We start from the raw sequence: 21,977 nt of genomic DNA, 5'->3' as shown, positions 1-21,977 counted from the left end.
GAGAGAGAGAGAGAGAGAGAGAGAGAGAGAGAGAGAGAGATGAACATTCCGATCATTACAGGCTAACACAACCCTGAAGTGGATCTACACAAATTTAGTGACTCATTTTCCCTCATAATCTTCTTAGTTACTATCTTACAACGTTTTTAGGATTCTTTTGTTTTGTTTTGTTTTTCGAGACAGGGTTTCTCTGTGTAGCCCTGGCTGTCCTGGAACTCACTTTGTAAACCAGGCTGGCCTTGAACTCAGAAATTTGCCTGCCTCTGCCTCCCAAGTGCTGGGACTAAAGGCGTGCGCCACCATCGCCTAGCAGGATTCATTTTTAATTTTATATTTGTTTTTTTTTCCAAGACATGGTTTCTTTGTGTAACCTTGGCCGTCCTGGAACTCATCATGTAGAAGAGTATTTTCTACCACGGCCCAGTTATTTATTTATTTATTTATTTATTTACTTACTTACTTTGGTTTTTCGAGACAGTGTTTCTCTGTAGCCCTGGCTGTCCTGGAACTTGCGCTGCAGACTAGGCCTGCCTCTGCCTCTTAAGTGCTGGATTAAAGGAATATTCCACCACTGACCAGCTTTTAATTTTTTTTAACTCATATGTATACATGTTTCTTTATGTGCTTATGTGTCTATATGGCTGCATCTGCCTGCAGAGTCCAGAAAAGGGTGTGTGGTCTTCTGGAGCCACAGTTACATACAGGTATTTGTGAGCCACCTGCCTGGGTACTGGGAACAGAACTCAGGTCCTCTGAAAAAGCAGCAAGCTCTCTTAACCATTAAACCATCTCTCCAGCCACTAACCTACAGTTCTTAATTTAAGCACATCTTAGGACATCCCCATGATTGGTGCTGGGTTCAGCCTTTTATTTTCTTCTAGAGCATCATTTTAATTTAAAATAAAATTAAACTACATTAAAACATATGAATTTTACGTGTTTATGTAAGTATCATCATCATAAGGAATACATTACTTTTGACACACACATTGTATTCTTTAAATTGGGTTAAACATATCTTCTCATATATTGTTTATGGTGAAAGCATTCAAAATCTTTCTACTTTTAGAAAATATACAGCAAATCCATTATCTACTGTCACCTTGTTGTGTAATAGCACGCCAGATTTTCTTATTTTTTCAAAAAAAGATTTATTTATTATTATTTATTTATTATTATATCTAAGTACACTGTAGCTGTCTTGAGAGGCACTGGAAGAGGGCGTCAGATCTCATTACGGATGGCTGTGAGCTACCACGTGGTTGCTGAGATTTGAACTCAGGACCTTTTGAAAAGCAGTCAGTGCTCAACCGCTGAGCCATCTCTCCAGTCCTCAGATTTTCTCACTCTTATCTGATCCTTACAAGATGGCAGTGTGGTCCAGGCTAACTCTTCATGCCTCAGACTCCTCAGTGCTGGGAATTACACAGAGCCTGCCACCATAGATACAGCTCTTTTCTATAGTATGAGGTAAAATACACCCATCTGTAAAGTGAGAGGAAAGATTCAAATGCTAAGATTGTGATTGGGTAATCAGAGGCACCTATTTTCTTTTGTTTGTTTTTTGTTTTGCTTCCCCCCCCCCCCAGACAGGGTTTCTCTGTGTAGCCCTGGCTGTCCTGGAATTCACTTTGTAGACCAGGCTGGTCTCGAACTCAGAAATCCGCCTGCCTCTGCCTCTGCCTCCCGAGTGCTGGGATTAAAGGCGTGCGCCACCACGCCCAACTTCTATTATTATTATTATTTTTTTTAAGATTTATTTATTTAATACACTGTCATTTCAGAAACACCAGAAGAGGGCATCAGATCTCAATACAAGGTTGTAAGCCAACTTGTGGTTGCTGGGAATTGAACTCAGGACCTCTGGAAGAGCAGTCAGTGCTCTTACCCGCTGAGCCATCTCTCCAGCCCTAGAGACACCTATTATTAGTGGGGAAAATGAGAAGTATTTAGCCACACTTGAATCTTTGCTCTTTTTAAGACATAAACTACCTACTTTTATCTGTCTCTCTCCCTCCCTCCCTTTTTTGCTGTTGTTGTTCTTCCAGACAGGGTTTTTCAGCGTAGTTCACCGCACCGCTGGAACTCGCCCAATGTGGCCTGGGACGCCGCCTGGCTCCGCCTCCAGCGTGCGGGGTTTCCGGCCGGCGCTCCCTCCCCCAGGTCCAAACACTCGGGTTTCTTCAGGTCCAGCGCACAAGCGAAGACCCAGCTCCTAGGGAGTTAAAAGACAAGACCCTCCCAGCGCGCGCCACACGTCACTCCGGAAGAGGCGGAGTAGCCGGGGGTAGGTCGTGCCCAAGGGGGTGGAGCAGTCCGGCGCAGTTCCGGGGGCGGGACAGCCCCCTACGGGGGGCAATCCCGGGGGGCGGGGCAGTTCCAAGGGGCGGGGCAGCCCTGCGGGGCCAGGGCGGGGCTAAAAGTAAAGCCGCCCAGGAGCGTTTGGCGCGAAGTTGTCCTAGCTGCGCTACCTGCGACGGCGCCGCTTCGTAGGTAGTCCCTTCCTGTTTTCTCCACGGAGGCTTTTCCACTCCTTGCTTCGTTATTTTGCCAGAGAGCTTGATATCTCTTCACCGAGTGCGTCATGGCTCCCAAGAAATGCCCAGAAACCCAGAAGTCCCCCGACGTTGCGCTGCTCCTCAGGAGCAAAAGTCGCAGAGGTCCTCAGGAGCTGGAGCCCGAAGCCAAGAAGCTGCGTGTGCAGGGTCCCGGTACGGCCTGTGCTGCTGCCGCCTTAGCTTTCCGGGGGTTCAGGGTGCTCGCGTCGGAGGCCGAAGTTGGGGTGGAGGGTGCTTGTGCCTGGGCTTCCGAAGCAGTACTCTCAGCAAGTGGGCTGCCACTGAGCTACACGCTAACGACTGGTTTTATTGGCCAGTTCATTGACAACAGAGAGTTTAAGTTGAATTGCCCTCCACCTCTACCCCAGGTGACAGGAAGACTCAGATGAGCTCCATCACCGGAAAGCCAGTCCCCACTTTCCTTGTTCCAGAAGTTTTACACATCTCCTATTTCAAAGTAACCCTTTCATAGCCTCTCAGCTGCTGAATTTCCATTGTCAGTGATGTTAGCTCTATGGCCTTAGGTTTCAGCTCTGAGAGTCTGAAATTCCTCCTTTCTTCAGGAAGCTCATTCTCAGAGGTTTACCAGGGCTTGAACCTGGGTCTGTAAGAAATGTGGTAAATTGATAGAGTGGTTTTAGCCATGAGAAGAAAGGAAAGTTGTCAAGAGAAAGGACTTATAAGTTTGGGTCCACCAGAAGGGCTTGGTAACTCAGAGTTGTTTTATTTTTATTATACTCTGATTTACCTCTCCTCCCTGAAGCCACCTAATCAATTTAGAACTTTTCTAAACCCTACTGCATTCTGGTTTCCACTCAAGTAATGGTTGCTCATGACATTACTTAGTATTTCCTTAAATACAGAGTCTCGCTCTATAGCCCAGGCTGGCCTCCAATCCAAGTATGCTGCAGCCCTCTGAGTGCTAGGATTACAGTTATGCACCACTATATTTGGATAGTTCTATTTTTTTAAGATTTATTTTATTTAATGTATATGAGTCCACTGTTGGTCTCTTCAGACACACCAGAAGAGAGCATCAGACCCCATTATAGATGGTTGTGAGCCACCATGTGGTTGCTGGGAATTTAACTCAGGACCTCTGGAAGAGAAGTCAGTGCTTTTAACCACAGCTGAGCCATCTCACCAGTCCAGTCCTGATATTATTTTAATATAAGGTTAAACAAACTTTCCTTCAGCAGTTTCTCCTGTGCTGTCCTAGAAATTTTGTGATCTTTAAGATTGTCCCTCAACTCCTACTTATTTGTGATCCCACACAAGAAAAGTCTTCAGTGTCCATAACTCTGCATCTCTCTGGCAAAGCTCCAAGCAACCCTGTGAGGTCGTATTTAGTTTCACTCAGAATTTCTGTTTGGAGGAGGGTTTTGGAAAAGGGTTTTTTATTTATCTCTTGGGTTGAGTGAGACTCAACAGCAGAGAAAGGCTTTTAAGGAGATGATGAGACAAAGGGTTTTCAGGGGGAAAACCTTTCCTGAGATTGGGGAGAGGAAAATGTTTGTATTCTTCTTTGGCAGTTTCTAGCAGGACATGTGAGTCGTGCTGCCTTCTGGCAGAGTTGTCCAGCTGGCAGATCCCTCCACGGAGTAGCAGCATTGTCAGGGATCTTTACCAGCGTAAGTTGGGCAAAACCACCTGGTCATCACTACAGCAGGTGAGATGTCTCCTGTCTGACGTGCTCAAAGGTTGCCTAGCTTTTCAACTAGTGCCCTCTCTCACTAGGGGATAAATTGGTTCAGGATCAGGTCACCCCCCGGTATGATGATTGACCTACTGGACATTCAGTCAAAGAGAAAAGGTTTTACTTTGTAGACTTCTTAGCCACAACATGCGTTCTCCCTCTTGCTTTCCAGGATTAGTTCACATATATTGCAGATAGTTGATGCACAAGGCCAGTGAAGACTTATTGCCTGTATACAAAGGAGCCAGACATTGACAGTTTATCCAGGACTTGCGTTTAATTTTTATTTATGTTTCGAGACATGATCTCACTGTGTAGCTTTAGCTGGCCTGGATCTCTGTCTGTAGACCTGGCTGGCTTCAGTCTCACAGAAATCCACCTGCCTCTACCCCCTGAATACTGGAGTTAAAGGCATGCAGCACTGTGCCAGCTCAGGACATGAGTTTTAATTCAATGAATCCAGATTAATTCTATTTTCTCTGTATCAGGGTCTGCAGAAGTCCTTTTTGCACTCTCTAGCTTCTTACCAGGTATTCCGAAAAGCTGCCCCCTTTGACAGGAGGACTACGTCCTTGGCATGGCACCCGACTCATCCCAGTACCCTGGCTGTGGGCTCCAAAGGGGGAGATATTATGATCTGGAACTTTGGCATAAAGGACAAACCTATCTTCCTTAAAGGGGTAAGTGGTTATATGTGCCAGGTGGTTATGCTATAAAACTGTTTTTTGGAGGAATGGAAGGAATGTTGATAATCCAGTAGCAAGGTGGAACAAAAAGTAACTGGGTGTTTTCAAGCATGTAAATGGTGACAAAATTCAAATATGTTTTGAATACTGGCCTTTAAAATATTAGAAGGTATAGACTAGTCATCCATAGGGTCTAGCATTCCTCTTCCTCCTCCTCCTCTTCTTTTTCTTTTTAAAGATTTATTTATTACTATATCTAAGTACACTGTAGCTGTCTTCAGACACACCAGAAGAGGTTGTCAGATGTCATTACAGATGGTTGTGAGCCACCATGTGGCTGCTGGGATTTGAACTCAGGACCTTCAGAAGAGCAGTCAGTGCTCTTAGCCTCTGAGCCATCTCTCCAGCCCCCTCTTCTTCTTCATCTTCTTTTTGAGATAGAATTTCACGATGTAGCTTGGTTGGTCTGGAATGCACTATGTAGATCAGACTTACTTCAGATTCATAGAGACCTGTCTGCCTTGGCCATGCCCTTCTGCCTGCCTTCTTACTTAACCTCATTTTGTCCGTCTTTCCTGTGTTAGTTAGTTTTCCATTCCTGTGACAGTTCCTGAGAGAAATGATTTAGAGGAAGAACAACAGCTGTAGCTGTTTCCATCCATGCTTGTTTGCTTTGCGGGCATCATGGTAGAAGAGGATGATGGAGCAGTGCTTGCTGCTCACCTCACAGCAGTCAGTAAGCAGGGAGAATGAATTACAAGGGTCTGGAGTAAGTGATGGCTTTGTTCCCCAGAGACTGCTGCCTTTAACCGGGCCCCAGGTCCTATTAGCCCATTCATCTTGAAACTCATCAATAAATTAAAGCAGTGATGAAGCAATCTATCCCCCTCATGATGCAGTTACCTTTCAATAGTTCGATCATCTGGAGGAGCAGACCTTCAATATATGAACCTTGGGTCAGGGAGAGGGCAGTTCATGCCCAAACCATAGTATTTCCCATGCTTCAGGTATATCAGCTACTTCTGTTCCTGAAACTGGGACTCTGGACTTAATTTTCCCTTTGGCTGGAGTTCTCTTTTCTATAGTTTGCTCATGGCTGCCTTCCACTTACAGTTCAGGTCTCTGTGTAATCTGCCTTTTTTTAAAAAAATGATTTAAACAGTTCAGGTCTCTGTGTAATCTGCCTTTTTTAAAAAAATGATTTAAATTTTTATTTTTGAATATGAGTGTTTTTCATGCATGTATGTATGTGTACTATATGCATACCTGGCATCTTTAGAGGCCAGGAGTGAACATCAGTGAGCATCCTTTGGATGTTATAGATGTTATAGATGGTTGTGGGCTGCCAAATGAATGCTCAGAACCAAACTTGGGTTTTTTGCAAAAGCAACAAGTGCTTTTAAAAGCTGAAGTATCTCTCCAGTTCCTAATCTGCCTTTTAGTATTCATTCATTCATTCATTCATTCATTTTTGAAACAGGGTTTCACTATGTAGTTTTGGGTGGCCTAGAACTCTTTAGACCAAATTTGTCTCAAACTCATAAAGATTCACCTGTCTCTGCCTCAAGAGTGCTGCCATTAAAGGTGTGCGCCATTCATTGATCTACCTTGTTAAAGAGGAAGGAGCCCCTGCCCAACCCAATCACTTCCTCAATAATTGCTCTGCTTCACAATGTTCCCCAAATATTTATCAGTATTTGAAATATTGCATTTCTCTGTCTTGCCCATTGGAAAATAATCATGGTGGCAGGGACCTTGTCTTTCTGCTTTATCACTATATCTTCAGGGCCTAGAACAATCTTTGGCATAAAGTAGCTACTTTGTATTTGTTGAATGAATGAGGGGCTTGAACTACAGCTAGACCAAATTCTCTAAAACACTAAAGAAGAGTCTCTGGGAGTTATAGATGTTGTCCAAAGTCTTCAGGGATGACTGAAGAATACTATTTAAATAATCAGGAGACAAGAGGAAAGGCATGGTGCTATCAGGTGTCAGGCAAGGCTGGAAGATTTGATGTAGTGTTTAGGCACTTTGTTGTCATAGCCTGCCCTGCTTCTGTTGTTAGGGCTCAAAAAGGCAAGCCTTTTACCACAGAACTACATCTAGATGTCCTCACTTAAGTTTCTATTTTTGGTTTGATTTGTGTGTTTTTTTTGTTTGTTTTGTTTTTTTTTTTATTTTTTGTTTTAGTGAGACAGGGTCTCACTATGTAGCTCTATTGGCCTGGAACTTTCTTTTTCTTTTGTTTGTTTGTTTGTTTGTTTGTTTTTGAGACAGGGTTTCTTTGTATAGCCCTGGCTGTCCTGGAACTCACTCTGTAGACCAGGATGGCCTCGAACTCAGAAATCCGCCTGCCTCTGCCTCCCAAGTGCTGGGATTAAAGGCGTGCGCCACCACGCCTGGCTGGCCTGGAACTTTCTATTTAGATTGGGCTAGCATTGATTGGGCTAGCTTTGAGCTTACATTGATTTTCTGCTTCTGCCTCGTGAGTACTGGAATTAAAAATATGTGCCATGCTGGGCAGTGGTGGTGCATGCCTTTAATCCCAGCACTCGGGAGGCAGAGGCAGGCGGATTTCTGAGTTCAAGGCCAGCCTGGTCTACAGAGTGAGTCCCAGGACAGCCAGGGCTACACAGAGAAACCCTGTCTTGAAAACAAAAACAAAAACAAAAACAAAAAAGAAAGATATGTGCCACAATGCCTGACTATTTGATTTTCTGGAAAGGGGGTCTCATTTTAGCCCAGGCTGTCCTTGAACTGCTATTTAAGTAAGAATGACTTTGAATTCCAGATGTTTCTGCTATTTCCATTTCTCACATGTGTAGTTATAAATGTGTCTCGCCATGCCCACAGTCCCCTTAGGAATGGTCTAAAATGCTAAGGTTTATGTTCAGTTGCTGAGGTGTTGGCTGTTTAGGAAATTTACCTTATCTGGTTGGTAACTGACATTGGAGAGTTGTTCTATAAAAGTAACTTTCTAGTTTTAGGACTTAAGTTAAAAATTCAATAGACCTCAAGAAGCCAAACAGGTTCGTGGGGGAAAGATAAACTGTTAATAGTAAAGAGACAATTTTTATGAAAAAAAAAATGTAAGTCTTAAATTTTTTGGATATAATTTTTTTTCTTTTTCAAATAAAACCTGAAAGTATATGTATGGTCTCTATGAGTGCTGTATGTTTTTTTTTTTTTAAACTTTTTTTTTTTTTTTAAAGATTTATTTATTTATTATATGTAAGTACACTGTAGCTGTCTTCAGACACTCCAGAAGAGGGAGTCAGATCTTGTTACGGATGGTTATGAGCCACCATGTGGTTGCTGGGATTTGAACTCCGGACCTTCGGAAGAGCAGTCTGGTGCTCTTACCCACTGAGCCATCTCACCAGCCCTGTATGGTTTTTTTTGTCTTGTTTATTAGGTTTTAGTTTTTTTTTTTTTTTTTTTAAGATTTGTTTATTTTTATTTATAGGAGTACGTGTCTTCAACACACCAGAAGTGGGCATCTAATCCCATTACAGATGGTTGTGAGCCACCATATGGTTGCTGGGAATTGAATCAGGACCTCTGGAAGAGCAGTCAGTACTCTTAACCACAGCTGAGCCTTCTCTCCAGCCCTCGTTTTCTTATTTTTAAGACAGGGTCTTACTTTGTAGCCCTTGATTGTTTAGAACTTACAGAGATCCACTTGCCTCTGTCTCCAGAGTGGTAGAATTAAATGGATGTGTTACAATGTCCAGTTATTATCGTTTGAGATCATATCTACTAGTAATCCAGGCTGGCCTTGAATTCCCTATGTAGCCTACTCCTAATTTTCAAAAGTTCCAAAATGGGGGCTGGTGAGATGGCTCAGCAGTTAAGAGCACTGGCTGCTCTTCCAGAGGTCCTGAGTTCAATTCCCAGCAAACACATGGTGGTTCACAAACATCTGTAATGGGATCTGATGTTCTCTTCTGGCCTGCAGGTGCACATGCAGATAGCATTCATGCACTAAAAAAAAAAGTTTAAAAAAAATAAAAGTGGATATAACATCAAGTACCATTTTAAAATTTTTTAATTGTTTTAAAATACATACAAAATACCATATTAACCACTTTATTTTATTTTTTTTCGTAAAGATTTATTTATTTATTATATGTAAGTACACTGTAGCTGTCTTCAGACACTCCAGAAGAGGGCGTCAGATCTTGTTATGGATGGTTATGAGCCACCACCATGTGGTTGCTGGGATTTGAACTCCGGACCTTTGGAAGAGCAGTTGGGTGCTCTTACCCACTGAGCCATCTCACCAGCCCCTTTATTTTATTTTTTGAGACAAAGTCCCATTATATTGCCCTAGCTGGCCCAAACTTCTAGGTTGGAATAATTCCTAAATAGTTGAGACTTGAACCAGCTTATGGTATCTAGCCTAATACTGGCATTAGGTAACTAGTCTACAGTGGTTTTAAATGTCTTTGTGGCTAAGTAAAATAGAGCACACATCTGAGCTTGCTTATGTTCTAGCTTACCATTTCTCCCACTATAGTTTTAGAGTTGAAAGAGGTGAAGCTGTATCCCAGATGAGGCCTCTAATTTAAATGGAGGTTTTGGGGAAGCAGCTCATCTGAAAGACCAGGTTAGACAGGCATGGGAGACCAGGAGTCCAAGTCTGAGATGGGTGTCAGGAAAACAGGGCTGTGTAGATTCCCCACCCCCATCCCAGCCCCCACCCAGTGCAGGTTACAAAACAGGTGGCTTCCTGGAGAGGGTGTTTAAATTTAAGCCAGAACAAAGAATTCCAGCAAGAGATTTTCATTTCCCCAGGAATCTAGGACACAGGAATAGAGAAATATGGTTATGCCTGGAGGTGGTAAAGAGTCTGAAATATTCTAGGGAACAGCATCATGATGAAAAGGGGAAAGACAGCTGTTTTGAGTTTGTGCCAGACCAAGCCTGCTTTTGTTTTTGCACACTCCACCCCTCAGTTTTTTTGTAGAAGAAGGTGCTGAAGGGCTCCACATTGCTAAGCATACTTCTGTTCCTGAGCCACACACGCTATCGCCCTATATTACCTCTTCTTATACATGTTATATATGTATATTATATTGCTGTACATGTGTATTATCTTACATGCATAGAACTGAAGTTTCCTTACACTGCCATGGCGATTGGTTTGAGCATTGAGTTTTGTGCTTCAAAGGGAACTAGCTTGGGGCAGAGAGAAGGCATGCTGATGTAGAGGGCTTTGTTTACCCCAGATGTTGATAGGAAGTTCACTTGAGAACAGTTACAGGGGAACAGCAGAGCCATTTGGGACTTTTGTCATCTGATCTTGGCTTTGGTCTTGACATCTTTCAAACCCTTGGTGAGGTACTACACATTACATTTTCAAAGTGAAAAGAAAAGATATTTAATGAATTTTTGTAAAATTTAAGTCTGTTATAAAATTCAAGTAATAGAAGTTTAAAGATTTAAGTAAATATCGAAAACAGTCCATTTTAAACATTTCTCTGAACACATCCATTTTTCTCTTCATTATTGCTACACAAATATTCTATCATTGATTGTTGTGCTTATGTCAAATATGTATGTTATATACACTAGTACCCAGGTTAGCCTTGAACTCACTATGTAAGGATGATCTTGAACTGTTTGTTTGTTTAATCTTTTTTTTCTTTTTTTTGTTTTTTAAGACTGGGTTTCTTTGTATAGCCCTGGCTGTCCTGGAACTCACTCTGTAGACCAGGCTGGCCTTGAACTCACAGGAGATCCATCTGCCTTTATCTCTTCAGTGCTGTGATTAAAGGCATGCACTACCACTGCCTGGCTGATCTTGAACTTTTGATCCACCTGTCTCACCTGGGATTACAAATGCATCTGTAATTCTCTTTTCTTTTTTGGCGTCATCATTGTTGTCACCTTTTGTTTTAGTGTCGGTGTAATGCTGACCTTTTTAAATGAGTTGGAAAGTACTCCCTCTGCTTTAGTTTTCTGGAATTTGTATAGAATTGGTATTGAAATTTCAACTTTTAATTCTGTGTGTGTGTGTGTGTATATATATATATATATATATATATATATATATATATATATATATGCTGCATATGAGTTGTACATGTGCATATGGATGATCATACACATGGATGTGTAGTGGCTAGAAGTTCCATGTTGGGTGTCTTTCTTAGTCACTCTCCACTTTAAATTTTTGAAGCAGAGTCTCTCACTGAACCAGGAGCTTATCTATTTGGCTAGGGTAGCTGGCAACAAGTTCTAGGAATCCACCTATTTCTATCTCCCCAGCTCACAGCACAGACATGCAGTTCCACTGTGGCAAAGTTTTTTACATGGATACTCTGAAAAAATCAGAACTCAGTCTTCATACTTGCACAACAAGCAATTTACTAAGTGAGCCACCTCCTTAGCCTTCCTTATTTCTTGTATAGAATTTAGTAGCAAAGTCATTTGTGCCTGAAGGGTTTTTTTCCCCTTCATTTAATTTTAATATTAGTTTTTGGGGTTTTCTTTTTGTCCTTGTTGTATTTTGTTTGCTTGTTTGTTGAGATGGCTCTCTGTGTAACAGCCTTGACTGTCCTGGAACTCATTTTGTAAAATCAGGCTGGCCTCAAACTCACAGAGATCCACTGGTCTCTGCCTTCTGAGTGCTGGGATTAAAGGTGTGCAGCACCATGCCCAACACCTTCTCATCTTTTTTTTTTTTTTTTTTTGGTGGTTTTTCGAGACAGGGTTTCTCCATGTAGCCCTGGCTGTCCTAGAATTCACTTTGTAGACCAGGCTGGCCTCGAACTCAGAAATCCGCCTGCCTTTGTCTCCCAGGTGCTGGGATTAAAGGCATGTGCCACCACACCCAGCTTCACCTTTTCATTTTAAAAAAACTATTTATTTTCATTTTTTTTATTTTTTCAATATTTCAAAGATGCATTTTTTAAAAATTACTTTCCTTATTTTAAAATTATGTACGTGTGTGTGTGTGTGTNTGTGTGTGTGTGTGTGTTTCTATGTGGGTATGTATATATAATTGCAGGTACTCTCAGAGTTTAGAAGGTGTTAGATCACTTGGAGTGATATGGGCTGGCCAAGGTCAGTTCTGGGAACCAAACTCAGGCCCTCTTCAAGAATACTTAACTGCTAAGCCATCTCCAGCCCCTTAGAAAGATGCTTTTTAGTGAGAGGTTTGCCACCATCCTTATAAAATTTCTATATACGAATATGTTTTCTGGTTCCTCTAAAAAATTCACATGTAATCTATGTACATGTCATACACGGCACACTCATGTAGTCACAGCACTTAAGACCACTGAAGTCTACATGCTGATTTGGAGCCCAATCTGTCTACATGACACCCTGCCTCAAAAAAAATAAAAAGAGGCTGGGCAGTGGTGGTACATGCCATTAATCCCAGCACTCGGAAGGCAGAGGCAGGAGGAGTTCGAGGCAAGCCTGGTCTACAGAGTGAGTTCTAGGACAGCCAGGACTACACAGAAACTTTGTCTTGGAAAAAAAATAAATAAGTAAAAATAAAACAAGCAAAAGATTGTGATGTGCCTCTTAATTTTCCAAGTTTCATCAGTTTGCTATCATTGAGCTTCATCTATGGGTTTATAGTTGTCACCAAATTTGGCAGTTTTCAGGCCACTTTTTCCCCAGTAGTTTCTTCCCCCTGTCTCCTCTCTCTCTTGTTCTCCCCTTTCCACTCCCCTCTTTCCCCATCTGCCTGCCTCTGCCTCCTGAGTGTTGGGATTAAAGGCATGTACTGCCATGCCTGGCCTTTTGTTTTTTCTTTTTTAAGATTTTATACAATATATTTTGGTAAGCCAGGCAGTGGTAGCAATCACCTGTAATCTCAGCATTTGGGACACAGAGACAGGTGGATCTCTGGGTTTAAGGCCAGCTTGGTCTACATACAGAGTGAGTTCAGAGCAGCTGGGGCTAGACAAAGAAACCCTGTCTGGAAAAACAAACAAATAAGCAAGCAAGTACACAAACAAAAGAACAAATGTTTTTCGTGTTTTCTCTCAATTTCTCCCTGATTCTCCCCACCTCCCTACCACCCCACTTTCTGTTATTTCTCTCTAATTAAAAACAAAAACAAAAAACCCCCAAGAAACAAACACACACAGACACACCCCAAAAAAAGGAAAAATAAACAAGCAAAAGACAAATAAGGTAAAAATATGCCCAAACAGCCAGCTATACTGGTCATGCTTTTAATCCCAGCACTTAAGAGGCAAAGACAGGCAGAACTTGGGGCTGGAGAGATGGCTCAGAAGTTAAAAGCACAGACTGCTATTCCAGAGGTCCTGTGTTTAATTCCCAGCAATGACACGGTGGCTTGCAACCATCTGGAATGGGATCTGATGCCCTTGTCAGGTGTGTCTGAAGACAGCAACAGTGTACTCATATACAAGACAGCAAAAGAATACTCATATACATATAAATAAATCTTAAAAAAAAAAAAAGGCAGGCAGAACTCTGTGCGTTCAAGGCCAACTTGGTCTACATAGTGAGTTTCAGGACAGCCAGAGCTACATAATGAGACCCTGTTTCAGGTGAAAAAAAAATATTTTTAAGAGCCAAATAAAGAAAAATAACATAAAAGTCTACAAATATATCATTGAGTAATTTTGTGTTGGCCATACTCCTGAGCATGGGGACTGCCCTGAAGTGTGGTTAATATATCCAGTATGTCCCTGGGTATTAAGAATGGTTTCAAATTTGGTATAGTGTTACTTTAGTCTGTAATCTTAGCACTTGGGAAGAAAACACAGGACAGAAAGATGTAGGCCAGGCTGGGCTGAATAGTGAAAACCAGCCTTAACAAAAATCCCATTGGAGATGAGATTACAGATCAGTTTAAAGATTTTCTCCAACTAATTTGTGGCATTTTTATTTCTTCACATACATTTACACAGTAATATTCAATCAAAGTCTGGAAGAAGTCCATGGGAAAATCTCCAGAGTGTTCTCTGTCCATCTGCCTCCTCAAAACTCCATGTTGACAGTCTCTCTGCCCATCTTACTGAGACATGGTGGCTACTGTTCTCCTGCCCCAGCCTGGATATATTCTCCAAGCAATAAGCTTGCACAGATGCAGGCCAACCTCATTACTTTTCTATCCTTTGTTGTCTGCCTATTGCATATGTATTGTAAATGTGTTTCATGTATTTTGTTCATTTTTCTAGTTGTTTAAAACATGAGGTGTGTTTGATTTCTGATATTAACATGGCTAGAAGCAGAAATCTACATTTATTAATTGCTATAGTTTATCTGAAGATTTAAATGTTTTTCTTACCCAGTGGCTAGTGAGATGGCTCAATGGGTAATGAGGACAGAATTCCAATCTCCAGTAGTGGCATGGTAGCCCACCTGTTAATCTCAGCCTGGGGGACAAGTGCCTGCTCAGCTTTGCCTTACTTTTCCTGCTGTGCCATCATACTGTCCCACTGTGTTCTAATGAGACAGAGTCTCTTAGTAGCCTGGAGTTCACCAATTAGGGTAGGCTGGCCACTAAGCTCCAAGAATCTCTTGTGTGACTCCCTAGTCCGACTTTACAAGTGCAGCTTTCTGTGCAGTGCCAGGTGTTGAACTCAGTTGTACTTGTGCAGCAAGTACTTTACTTCAGAGCCATCCCTCCCTCCTTTTCTATTGATAAGGGTCATAGAGTTCAGGCTGGCTTCACTTATGGCAGACCTCCTCCCATAGCCTCTCAAGTGCTGGGATTACAGCACATACAACCACACCTGGCAAAACTACTTAAAACATTTTTCCCTCCTTTGGGCTGGAGAGATGGCTCAAAGGTTAAGAGCTTTGCTTCTGCAGAAGACCTGGTATCTGTTCCCAGCTCCCACACGGTGGCTCAAAAACATCCATGATTTGTTTCAGGGGAGTCAAGACCCTTTTCTGACTTCCAGGGGCATCAGGCATGCATGTGGTATACATGCATAGATGCAGGTAAAACACGCATAAAATAAACCCAAAAAACTGGGGCAGGGGGTTTTGTTTTGTTTTCTATGTGGGGCTAGAAAGATGGCTCAGCAGTTAAGACCACTGGCTGTTCTTACAGAGGACCTGGGTTCAATTCTCAGCACTCACATGTGGGCTTGCTCCTCTCTTCTGGTTTCCACTGGTACTAGCCACACATGTGATACACAAGCATACATGCAGGACAAACACCTATACACATAATAAATAATGAAAACTGCAGCTCAAGATTTAACTTTTTCCTATATAATCTTATTACCTAAATATGATAAGTTTAATTTTTTTTAAAGATTTATTTTTTATTATATGTAAGTACACTGTAGCTGTCTTTAGATACACCAGAAGAGGGCATCAGATCTCATTATGGATGGTTGTGAGCCACCATGTGGTTGCTGGGATTTGAACTCAGGACCTTGAGAAGAGCAGTCAATGCTCTTAACCACTGAGCCATCTCACCAGCCCCCAAGTTTAATTTCTTTATCACTCTAGTGTTATTTATTCCCACTCTCTCTTTGACATAGACCTCTAGTATGATGGTAAATATGTGGCTATTCCATACGTCCTTGTCACTTTCGTTTTTAAATGCTCATTTAAGAAATTCTCACTAGCCCAGAATGGTATTAAGCATGCAGTCCTGCCTCAGTTCCTGAGTGCCACTATGCTTGGCCTTCTTTAATAAGGCTAAACAATGTTGTATTACATACTCTACATTCCAACACTATTTCTTTTTAAAAATTTTATTCAGTTTTAAGTATGGGTGTGTGTGTATGTGTGTGACTTGCAGTGACCACAGAGGCCAGGAGAGGATGTCAGATCTCTTGGAGCTGGAGTTAAAGACAGTTGTGAGCTATCATGTGGGTGCTGGAAATTGAACCCAGGTCCTCTGCAAGAGCAGCCAGTGCTCTTAACAGCTGAGCCATCTCTTCAGCACCAAACAACCCATTTTCCTATAGATGGGCAGTTGAATTGATTCCACCACTGGACTATTATAATAAATGTAGTTATTGTAAATGTTGTAATGAAGATGGGTATGTCCACAGCTCTTTGAGATAGCCTGCATTCCATTCTTTGGGATGTATAGCCAACAATGGGATTGCTGGATCAAATGCTAATGCTACTTTTTAAGGAACCCCTATACTGTTCTTAATAGTGCCTACACCATCTTGAATTGCATTGCCATCAAGAATGCACAAGATGGGGCAAGGGAAAACCATAATCAGAATATATTATATTTTTTAAAATCTATTTTCAATACAAAATAATTTTTTAAAAGAGTGCACAAGAATTCCAGTTCCTCCAAATCCTCACCAACATTATTTTCCGTCCTTTGTAAGGTGTGGAGATAGTATTGTAGTTTTCTTGTGTTTCTCTAAGTGATGATGAGTACCTTTTCATATGTATGTTGAATATCTATGTGTCTTTTAGTGGATATTTTGTTTTTGTTTGTTGCTTAGTTATGGTTTTGAGTTAATATAACTATTAACCTTTTCTCAAATTTATGACTTCCAAGTATTTTCTTCCATTCTATAGGTTGCTTTTTCATTCTTGTTTCCTTTGATGCTTAATTAAATTTTGTTTTTTTTTTTTTTTTGTTTGTTTGTTTGAACCAAGTTCTAACTGTTTTAAAAATAAGGCCCAAGGTAGCCTTGAACTCCTGCCTAGTGCTGGGATTACAGGCACATGCTACCATTCCAGGCTCAACTTTTAATATTTAAGCCAACGTTGCTTCCTGGAACAAATCCATCCTAATCATAATGTACTTGACCTTTTGAAATAATCACTGGACTTAGATTGATAATATTCTTCAGAACTTGCCTTTTTTTGTGTTCGTGTATAAAATTTCCCAGCAATTCTTCTAAATTCTTTGATAGATTTGCCTATCAAGGTTACACTTACCTTAAATTTGGAAATTATTCACTCTTTTTAGCCAGTGGATTGTTCAGGATTGACATCTATACTTGCCGCCTCCTCTTTCCTTACCTTTCCAAATAGTCAACCGGAAAATCATTAAGTAGATGCAAGCAGACACTTACACAGTAGGGAGGCCATAATGGCCTCAGACCAGTTTCTGGATCCCATTAAGTTGAGATGGATGTCAGTGCAGGTTGTATCAGAATGGTAGCTTAGCAATACAGTCTGGGCCTAAACAGGATAAGGCCAGCCATTCAGCAGGTAGGAGAGAGGAATGGGGTTGGGGGTGGGGGCAGCGGTGATGTCCTGAAATAGTGAAGCCTGGTCAACTAGTGAGAACAGTAAATTGTCTTACTAGTAGAAGGTTTAAGAGACAATGGACATTGGTTAGCACGTTCTTACAGCTGGGAGTGGTGGCACAACCTTCAATCCTGGCCTTGAGGAGGCATAGGTATGCAGATATCTCAGTTCCAGACTCTCCAGGGCTACCGCAGGAGACCCTATCTAAAAACAAAATCAGAGCATGCCAGTATGTTATGTCAGTTAAGTGCTTGTTATATTGATGACCTTGTTCAAACTTAGAGGCTGGTGCAGCTGTACAAGAAGTGGGAAGAGCCAGGCGTGGTGGCCCACACCTTTAATCCCAGCACTCGGGAGGCAGAGGCAGGCAGATTTCTGAGTTCGAGGCCAGCCTGGTCTACAAAGTGAGTTCCAGGACAGCCAGGGCTATACAGAGAAACCCTGCTTGTGGACGTTGTACATCGTGGTGCGCACTAGGCTCCGCACCACGATGTACAACGTCCACAAGCAGAGACTCCCTCCCTCCCTCTCTCTTCTCTCCTCCCTCCCCCCCTCCCTCTCCCTTTCTCCCTCTCTTTTCAAGACAGGGTTTCTCTGTATAACAGCTCTGACTCACCTGGAACCAGCTTTGTAGAACAGGCTGGCCTCAAACAGAAATCCACCTGCCTCTGCCTACTCAATGCTGGGATTAAAGGCGTGTGCCACCACTGCCTGGCTTCAGCTCTTACTGTATTTGTTACTTTATTTGAGATAGTCTATTAGCCCTGGAACTATATATAGTCCTGAAACTCACTATGTAGACCAAGTAGGCCTTGAACTCAGAGATCTGTCTGTCTCTGCCTCTCAACTGCTGGCTAATGGTGTGTGCTCCTATGCCTGGCTTGGTTGGTTGGGGTTTTGTTTTTTTCCAGGCTGTCCTGGAACTCACTCACTCTGTAGACCAGGCTAGCCTCAAACTCAGAAATCCGCCTGCCTCTGCCTCCCAAGTGCTGGGATTAAAGGCGTGCGCCACCACGCCCAGCTTGTTTTTTGTTTTTTGTTTTTTTAAATTAATTAAGGTGTCTGTGTGCATGCATGTGTGTTTGTGTACATGCATCATGCCATGTGTACAGGAGGCCAGAAGAGGGTACTGGATGACCTGGAGTTGGAGTTATATGCAATTTGAGCCATCTTATGTAGATGCTAGGAACTGAACTCCAAACAGCAGTAGGTGCTCTTAACCATGAAGCCATCTCTCTAGCCTCTTAATAATGTTAAGCCATAGGTGATACTCCTCTCCCTTTCTAATTTGTGTGTGGGGGTGTGTGTGTGGGTGTAGTTGGGGGTCAAACCCAGGGCCCTGTACATACTAGGCAAGTGCTCTCACACTTCCTAGACCTCCAGGCTCTTCACAGGTTGTCATCACTGCTTAAAATGTCTGGAAGGAGAGGAAAGAACACAGATTCCTGTCCACCAAACATCGCTTTTTTTGAGCTGAAGCTCTTCTAATAAGAGCATGCTGTGGTTTCCAAGGGTTGAACGTGAGAACGTAAGCCGGGAAATGTGATAAAGTAGGGCAGCATGAGGGAGTTTTTATGGAGTCAATAAATAGTGTTTGCATCTTAATTTTGGGGTTGGCTACTCTATTCAAATATTTGTGTGTGTTGAAATTAAAGAGCCGTGTACCAGAACCAGTCATATTTACTACGTCTTAATCAACAATATAAAAGTCAAAATAAAGCCTTAAAAACAGACATTCTAATGTCAGGTATCTATGCTGGCCTTGGTGTTGCTGCCTCGGTGCCCAGACCTGGTCCCACACTTCTGACCCATCATTACTCACTGGCTTTTCCTTCCTCATGTTAGATTGGAGCTGGAGGAAGCATCACTGGGCTGAAGTTTAACCATCTCAATACCAACCAGTTTTTTGCCTCCTCAATGGAGGGAACAACCAGGCTGCAGGATTTTAAAGGCAACATTCTCAGAGTTTATACCAGCTCAAACTCTTGCAAGTGAGTAGTTTAACTAGTAAGGGAAATGGCTTCTAAGCTCTAGATGCAGTTTGCTGAGAACATACCCAGTTCTGTTTCTGTCAATTTGGCCCAGCACAGGGAAGACAGGGATCTTAGCCACTTTGCACCATTCCTTTTCTCCCTTAGATTCTGGCTGCTCTGACTTTGACCCAAGTGGGTCATTACACTAGGAAGGTGTTCTGGATCCTTAGCTCTTGTCTTTGATGGAAGGGCTTAATTACTTCTGTAAGTTATAGCCGTATTAAATTAGACCTTTACTTTCACAGGATAAATCAACATGGTATTTGCTTAGAAAGGTATTTACAGAGTAGAGCAGGAATCGAGAACTGAAGTTTAGCCACATGTGGTGGCATTTACCTTTAATGGCAGCAGTCAGGAGGCAGAGGCTGGTGTTTCTAAATCAGCCGGGTCCATCTAGGACTACTTAGTGAGGGCCGATCTTAAAAAAAGAAAGGACAAAGGGGGGACAGGAAAGAAAAGAAAACAGAGAAGTGCAGTGTCATTGCCCTCCATTTTCTGGGATGCAATGGCCTCACTGTTTCCTTAGTGGACGTGCTAATGGGTAGGAGAGTCTCTCCTAAGAACAAGCGGCTGGAGAGGTTACACATGCAGGCCACTGTGGTGTCTAGCCGAGGCACACTTCTTCTAAGGAGTGATACCTGGGTGTGTGCAGTGAGTCTAAGTGAGTTATTATTCTGGGCTGTCCTATAAGGTTGAGAACAACACTATCAGGAGAGGGGACTAGATGGACTTGGAGTTCTCTTGGCTTCAAATCAGCATCCATGAACTAGCTGCTTCTTGAGTCTCTGTTCTCATACAGTTTTCGAGAGTAAAAAGGTTCTGGTTCCTTGATGTTTTTCCCCCCTAAATGCTCAGAAGGGGACATGTTCACGTCTAGTCAACTTCGAGGAGCTCCGCTGAACAGTTCCTGTTTGGTTTGCCCTCTCCTTTGGTGCAAAGACTGAGGAGTGATGAGTGTGGGAATAGTAAATAAGGCTCTTCAGAACCTGCGCTGTGGGGAGCAAGCTAGCCTTGTAATTTGTTTTGTGGCTCTGAGGTTCCAGGAACTAGCTGAGGATTCTGGGCCCAGCAATAACTGGACAAATTTCAGAGTTTTGTCAACTCTTTCTGCACTCTTTCACAGCCCTTTTCTGCAAGGTAAACAAGACTGAGAACCCTCCACTGGAAATTTATAGTAAGACAGTTACTCATTGATTCAACAAATACTTGATACTGGAGCTGCCACAGTGACTAAACAGACTATCTCGGTCTCAAAGGGTCGTACAGCACACTTTCTCCCTCTAGGGTCTGGTTTTGCAGCCTTGACGTTTCTGCCAAGAGCAGAGTGGTGGTTACAGGAGACAATATGGGACACGTGATCCTGATGAGCACAGATGGCAAGGAGGTGGGTACTGTGTGGCCCACTCCCCATCCCCTCACCCCTCTTTGGTTCTGTATCAACACCTGAACCAAACTTATCTCTGCAGCTTTGGAACCTCAGAATGCACAAAAAGAAAGTAGCCCACGTGGCCCTGAATCCCTGCTGTGATTGGCTTCTGGCCACAGCCTCAATAGATCAAACAGTGAAGATTTGGGACCTGCGCCAAATTAAAGGGAAAGACAGCTTCCTGTACTCACTGCCTCACAGGCATCCTGTCAATGCAGGTGTGACATCCCAAACCCCATCTTTCTTATGGACCCTGTCTTTCTCCTCACTAGCCATTAGGTCAATGGTGTGTAGGACACTTTCTGGCTCTGACAGTTCCTTTGGCAGTGGAGTTTCCATGGTAGTTTTGTTCATAGTCCAGATTGACCTCTCCTATCATTACCTAGAAAGGAATGGTAATTTGGAAGGTCAGGATACCAGGGGCTGAGGCTTCCTTCAGCTTAAGGGCTTTTCACTTTGTCAGCTTGTTTTAGCCCAGATGGAGCTCGGCTCCTGACTACTGACCAGAACAATGAGATTCGGGTTTACTCTGCCTCCCAGTGGGATAGCCCCCTGAATCTGATCTCCCACCCTCACCGCCATTTTCAGCACCTCACACCCATCAAGGTGAGTGACAAAAGAAAGGGATCTGTCATTATGGGAAGGGGCCAGATCTTTCCACGTTGGGGGAAGGGTCACATACACAGCCTACAATCTCAAAATAACTGACACAAAACAGGCCCCTTAATTCTTTGGCTTTATCTGTTCCTTTTATCCCATTTCTTTAATTATTCCATTGAGAGTTCTTTCTTTTTGATGTGTAGGGTCTTACTATGTATACCTGGCTAGCCTAGAATTTGCTACATAGACAAAGCTAGTCTTGACCCTGTAGAGATCTGCTTCTGCCTCCCCAGTGTTTGGTGTTAAAGGCATGCACCACCATCCACACTAAGCACCCAGAGTTTTCTTAGTACATCTTATGAGCTAACTTTCTAAACTTTTCAGCCTAGCATTAGGCTTACTGTGGGCATTCTCTATGACCTTGATCCTTTGCTCTGCCCTGTTTCAGTTTCCATGTTTTGCAGCTGACCCATAAACTAAACTAACATTATTGGATTGCCTTGCAGGTTTAAGTGGTTTCTAACAATAGAAATAAGACCCTTAGTTTCCCAATTTAGACCTCTGTTTCATCTGAAAGAGGGATAGTACCTAACTAGTAGGGTTTTGTGAAGATGAGTCAGGATACATAAAACACCTGACACCATGCCTAGCCCTTGATAAGTACTTCATAAACACTTTTAAATAAAACTTAGTATCTCACATACTTCAGATCAAAACCAATAATAAGCAATATTAAGATTCTTCTGAAGCCAGGTATCGTGGCGCACGCCTTTAATCCCGGCACTCCGGAGGCAG

At 42.5% G+C, this 21,977-nt stretch overlaps 1 protein-coding gene and 1 long non-coding RNA gene across 4 annotated transcripts in view; one reads left to right on the top strand and one right to left on the bottom strand.

Annotated features, from left to right (window-relative positions):
- Positions 1 to 846: 846 nt before the first annotated feature.
- LOC110319599 lies at positions 847 to 2,257 on the bottom strand. Its single transcript, XR_002380407.1, has 2 exons — positions 1,997 to 2,257; positions 847 to 1,485 (listed from the first exon to the last, which is right to left on the bottom strand). It is a non-coding gene; the product is annotated as an uncharacterized LOC110319599 (long non-coding RNA).
- Ddb2 (damage specific DNA binding protein 2) overlaps positions 2,257 to 21,977 on the top strand; it is a 23,993-nt gene continuing 4,272 nt past the window's right edge. The window contains exons 1-8 of one of the 3 annotated variants that reach the window (XM_029536132.1): positions 2,257 to 2,287; positions 2,555 to 2,711; positions 4,091 to 4,227; positions 4,743 to 4,934; positions 18,969 to 19,114; positions 20,441 to 20,540; positions 20,623 to 20,800; positions 21,046 to 21,188. In XM_029536132.1, the coding sequence (XP_029391992.1) occupies positions 2,585 to 2,711; positions 4,091 to 4,227; positions 4,743 to 4,934; positions 18,969 to 19,114; positions 20,441 to 20,540; positions 20,623 to 20,800; positions 21,046 to 21,188 (1,023 nt within the window). In that variant the 5' untranslated portion in view covers positions 2,257 to 2,287; positions 2,555 to 2,584. Of the gene's footprint in view, positions 2,288 to 2,337; positions 2,712 to 4,090; positions 4,228 to 4,742; positions 4,935 to 18,968; positions 19,115 to 20,440; positions 20,541 to 20,622; positions 20,801 to 21,045; positions 21,189 to 21,977 lie in introns of those variants that run through there. The other 2 variants (XM_021195092.1, XM_021195093.2) reach the window with 2 other exon arrangements.

Source organism: Mus pahari, chromosome 3 (genome assembly GCF_900095145.1).
Source record: "Mus pahari chromosome 3, PAHARI_EIJ_v1.1, whole genome shotgun sequence".
Taxonomy (NCBI): domain Eukaryota; kingdom Metazoa; phylum Chordata; class Mammalia; order Rodentia; family Muridae; genus Mus; species Mus pahari.
The sequence above is the reverse complement of the archived record's forward strand: the minus strand, read 5'-3'. Positions and strand labels throughout refer to the sequence as shown.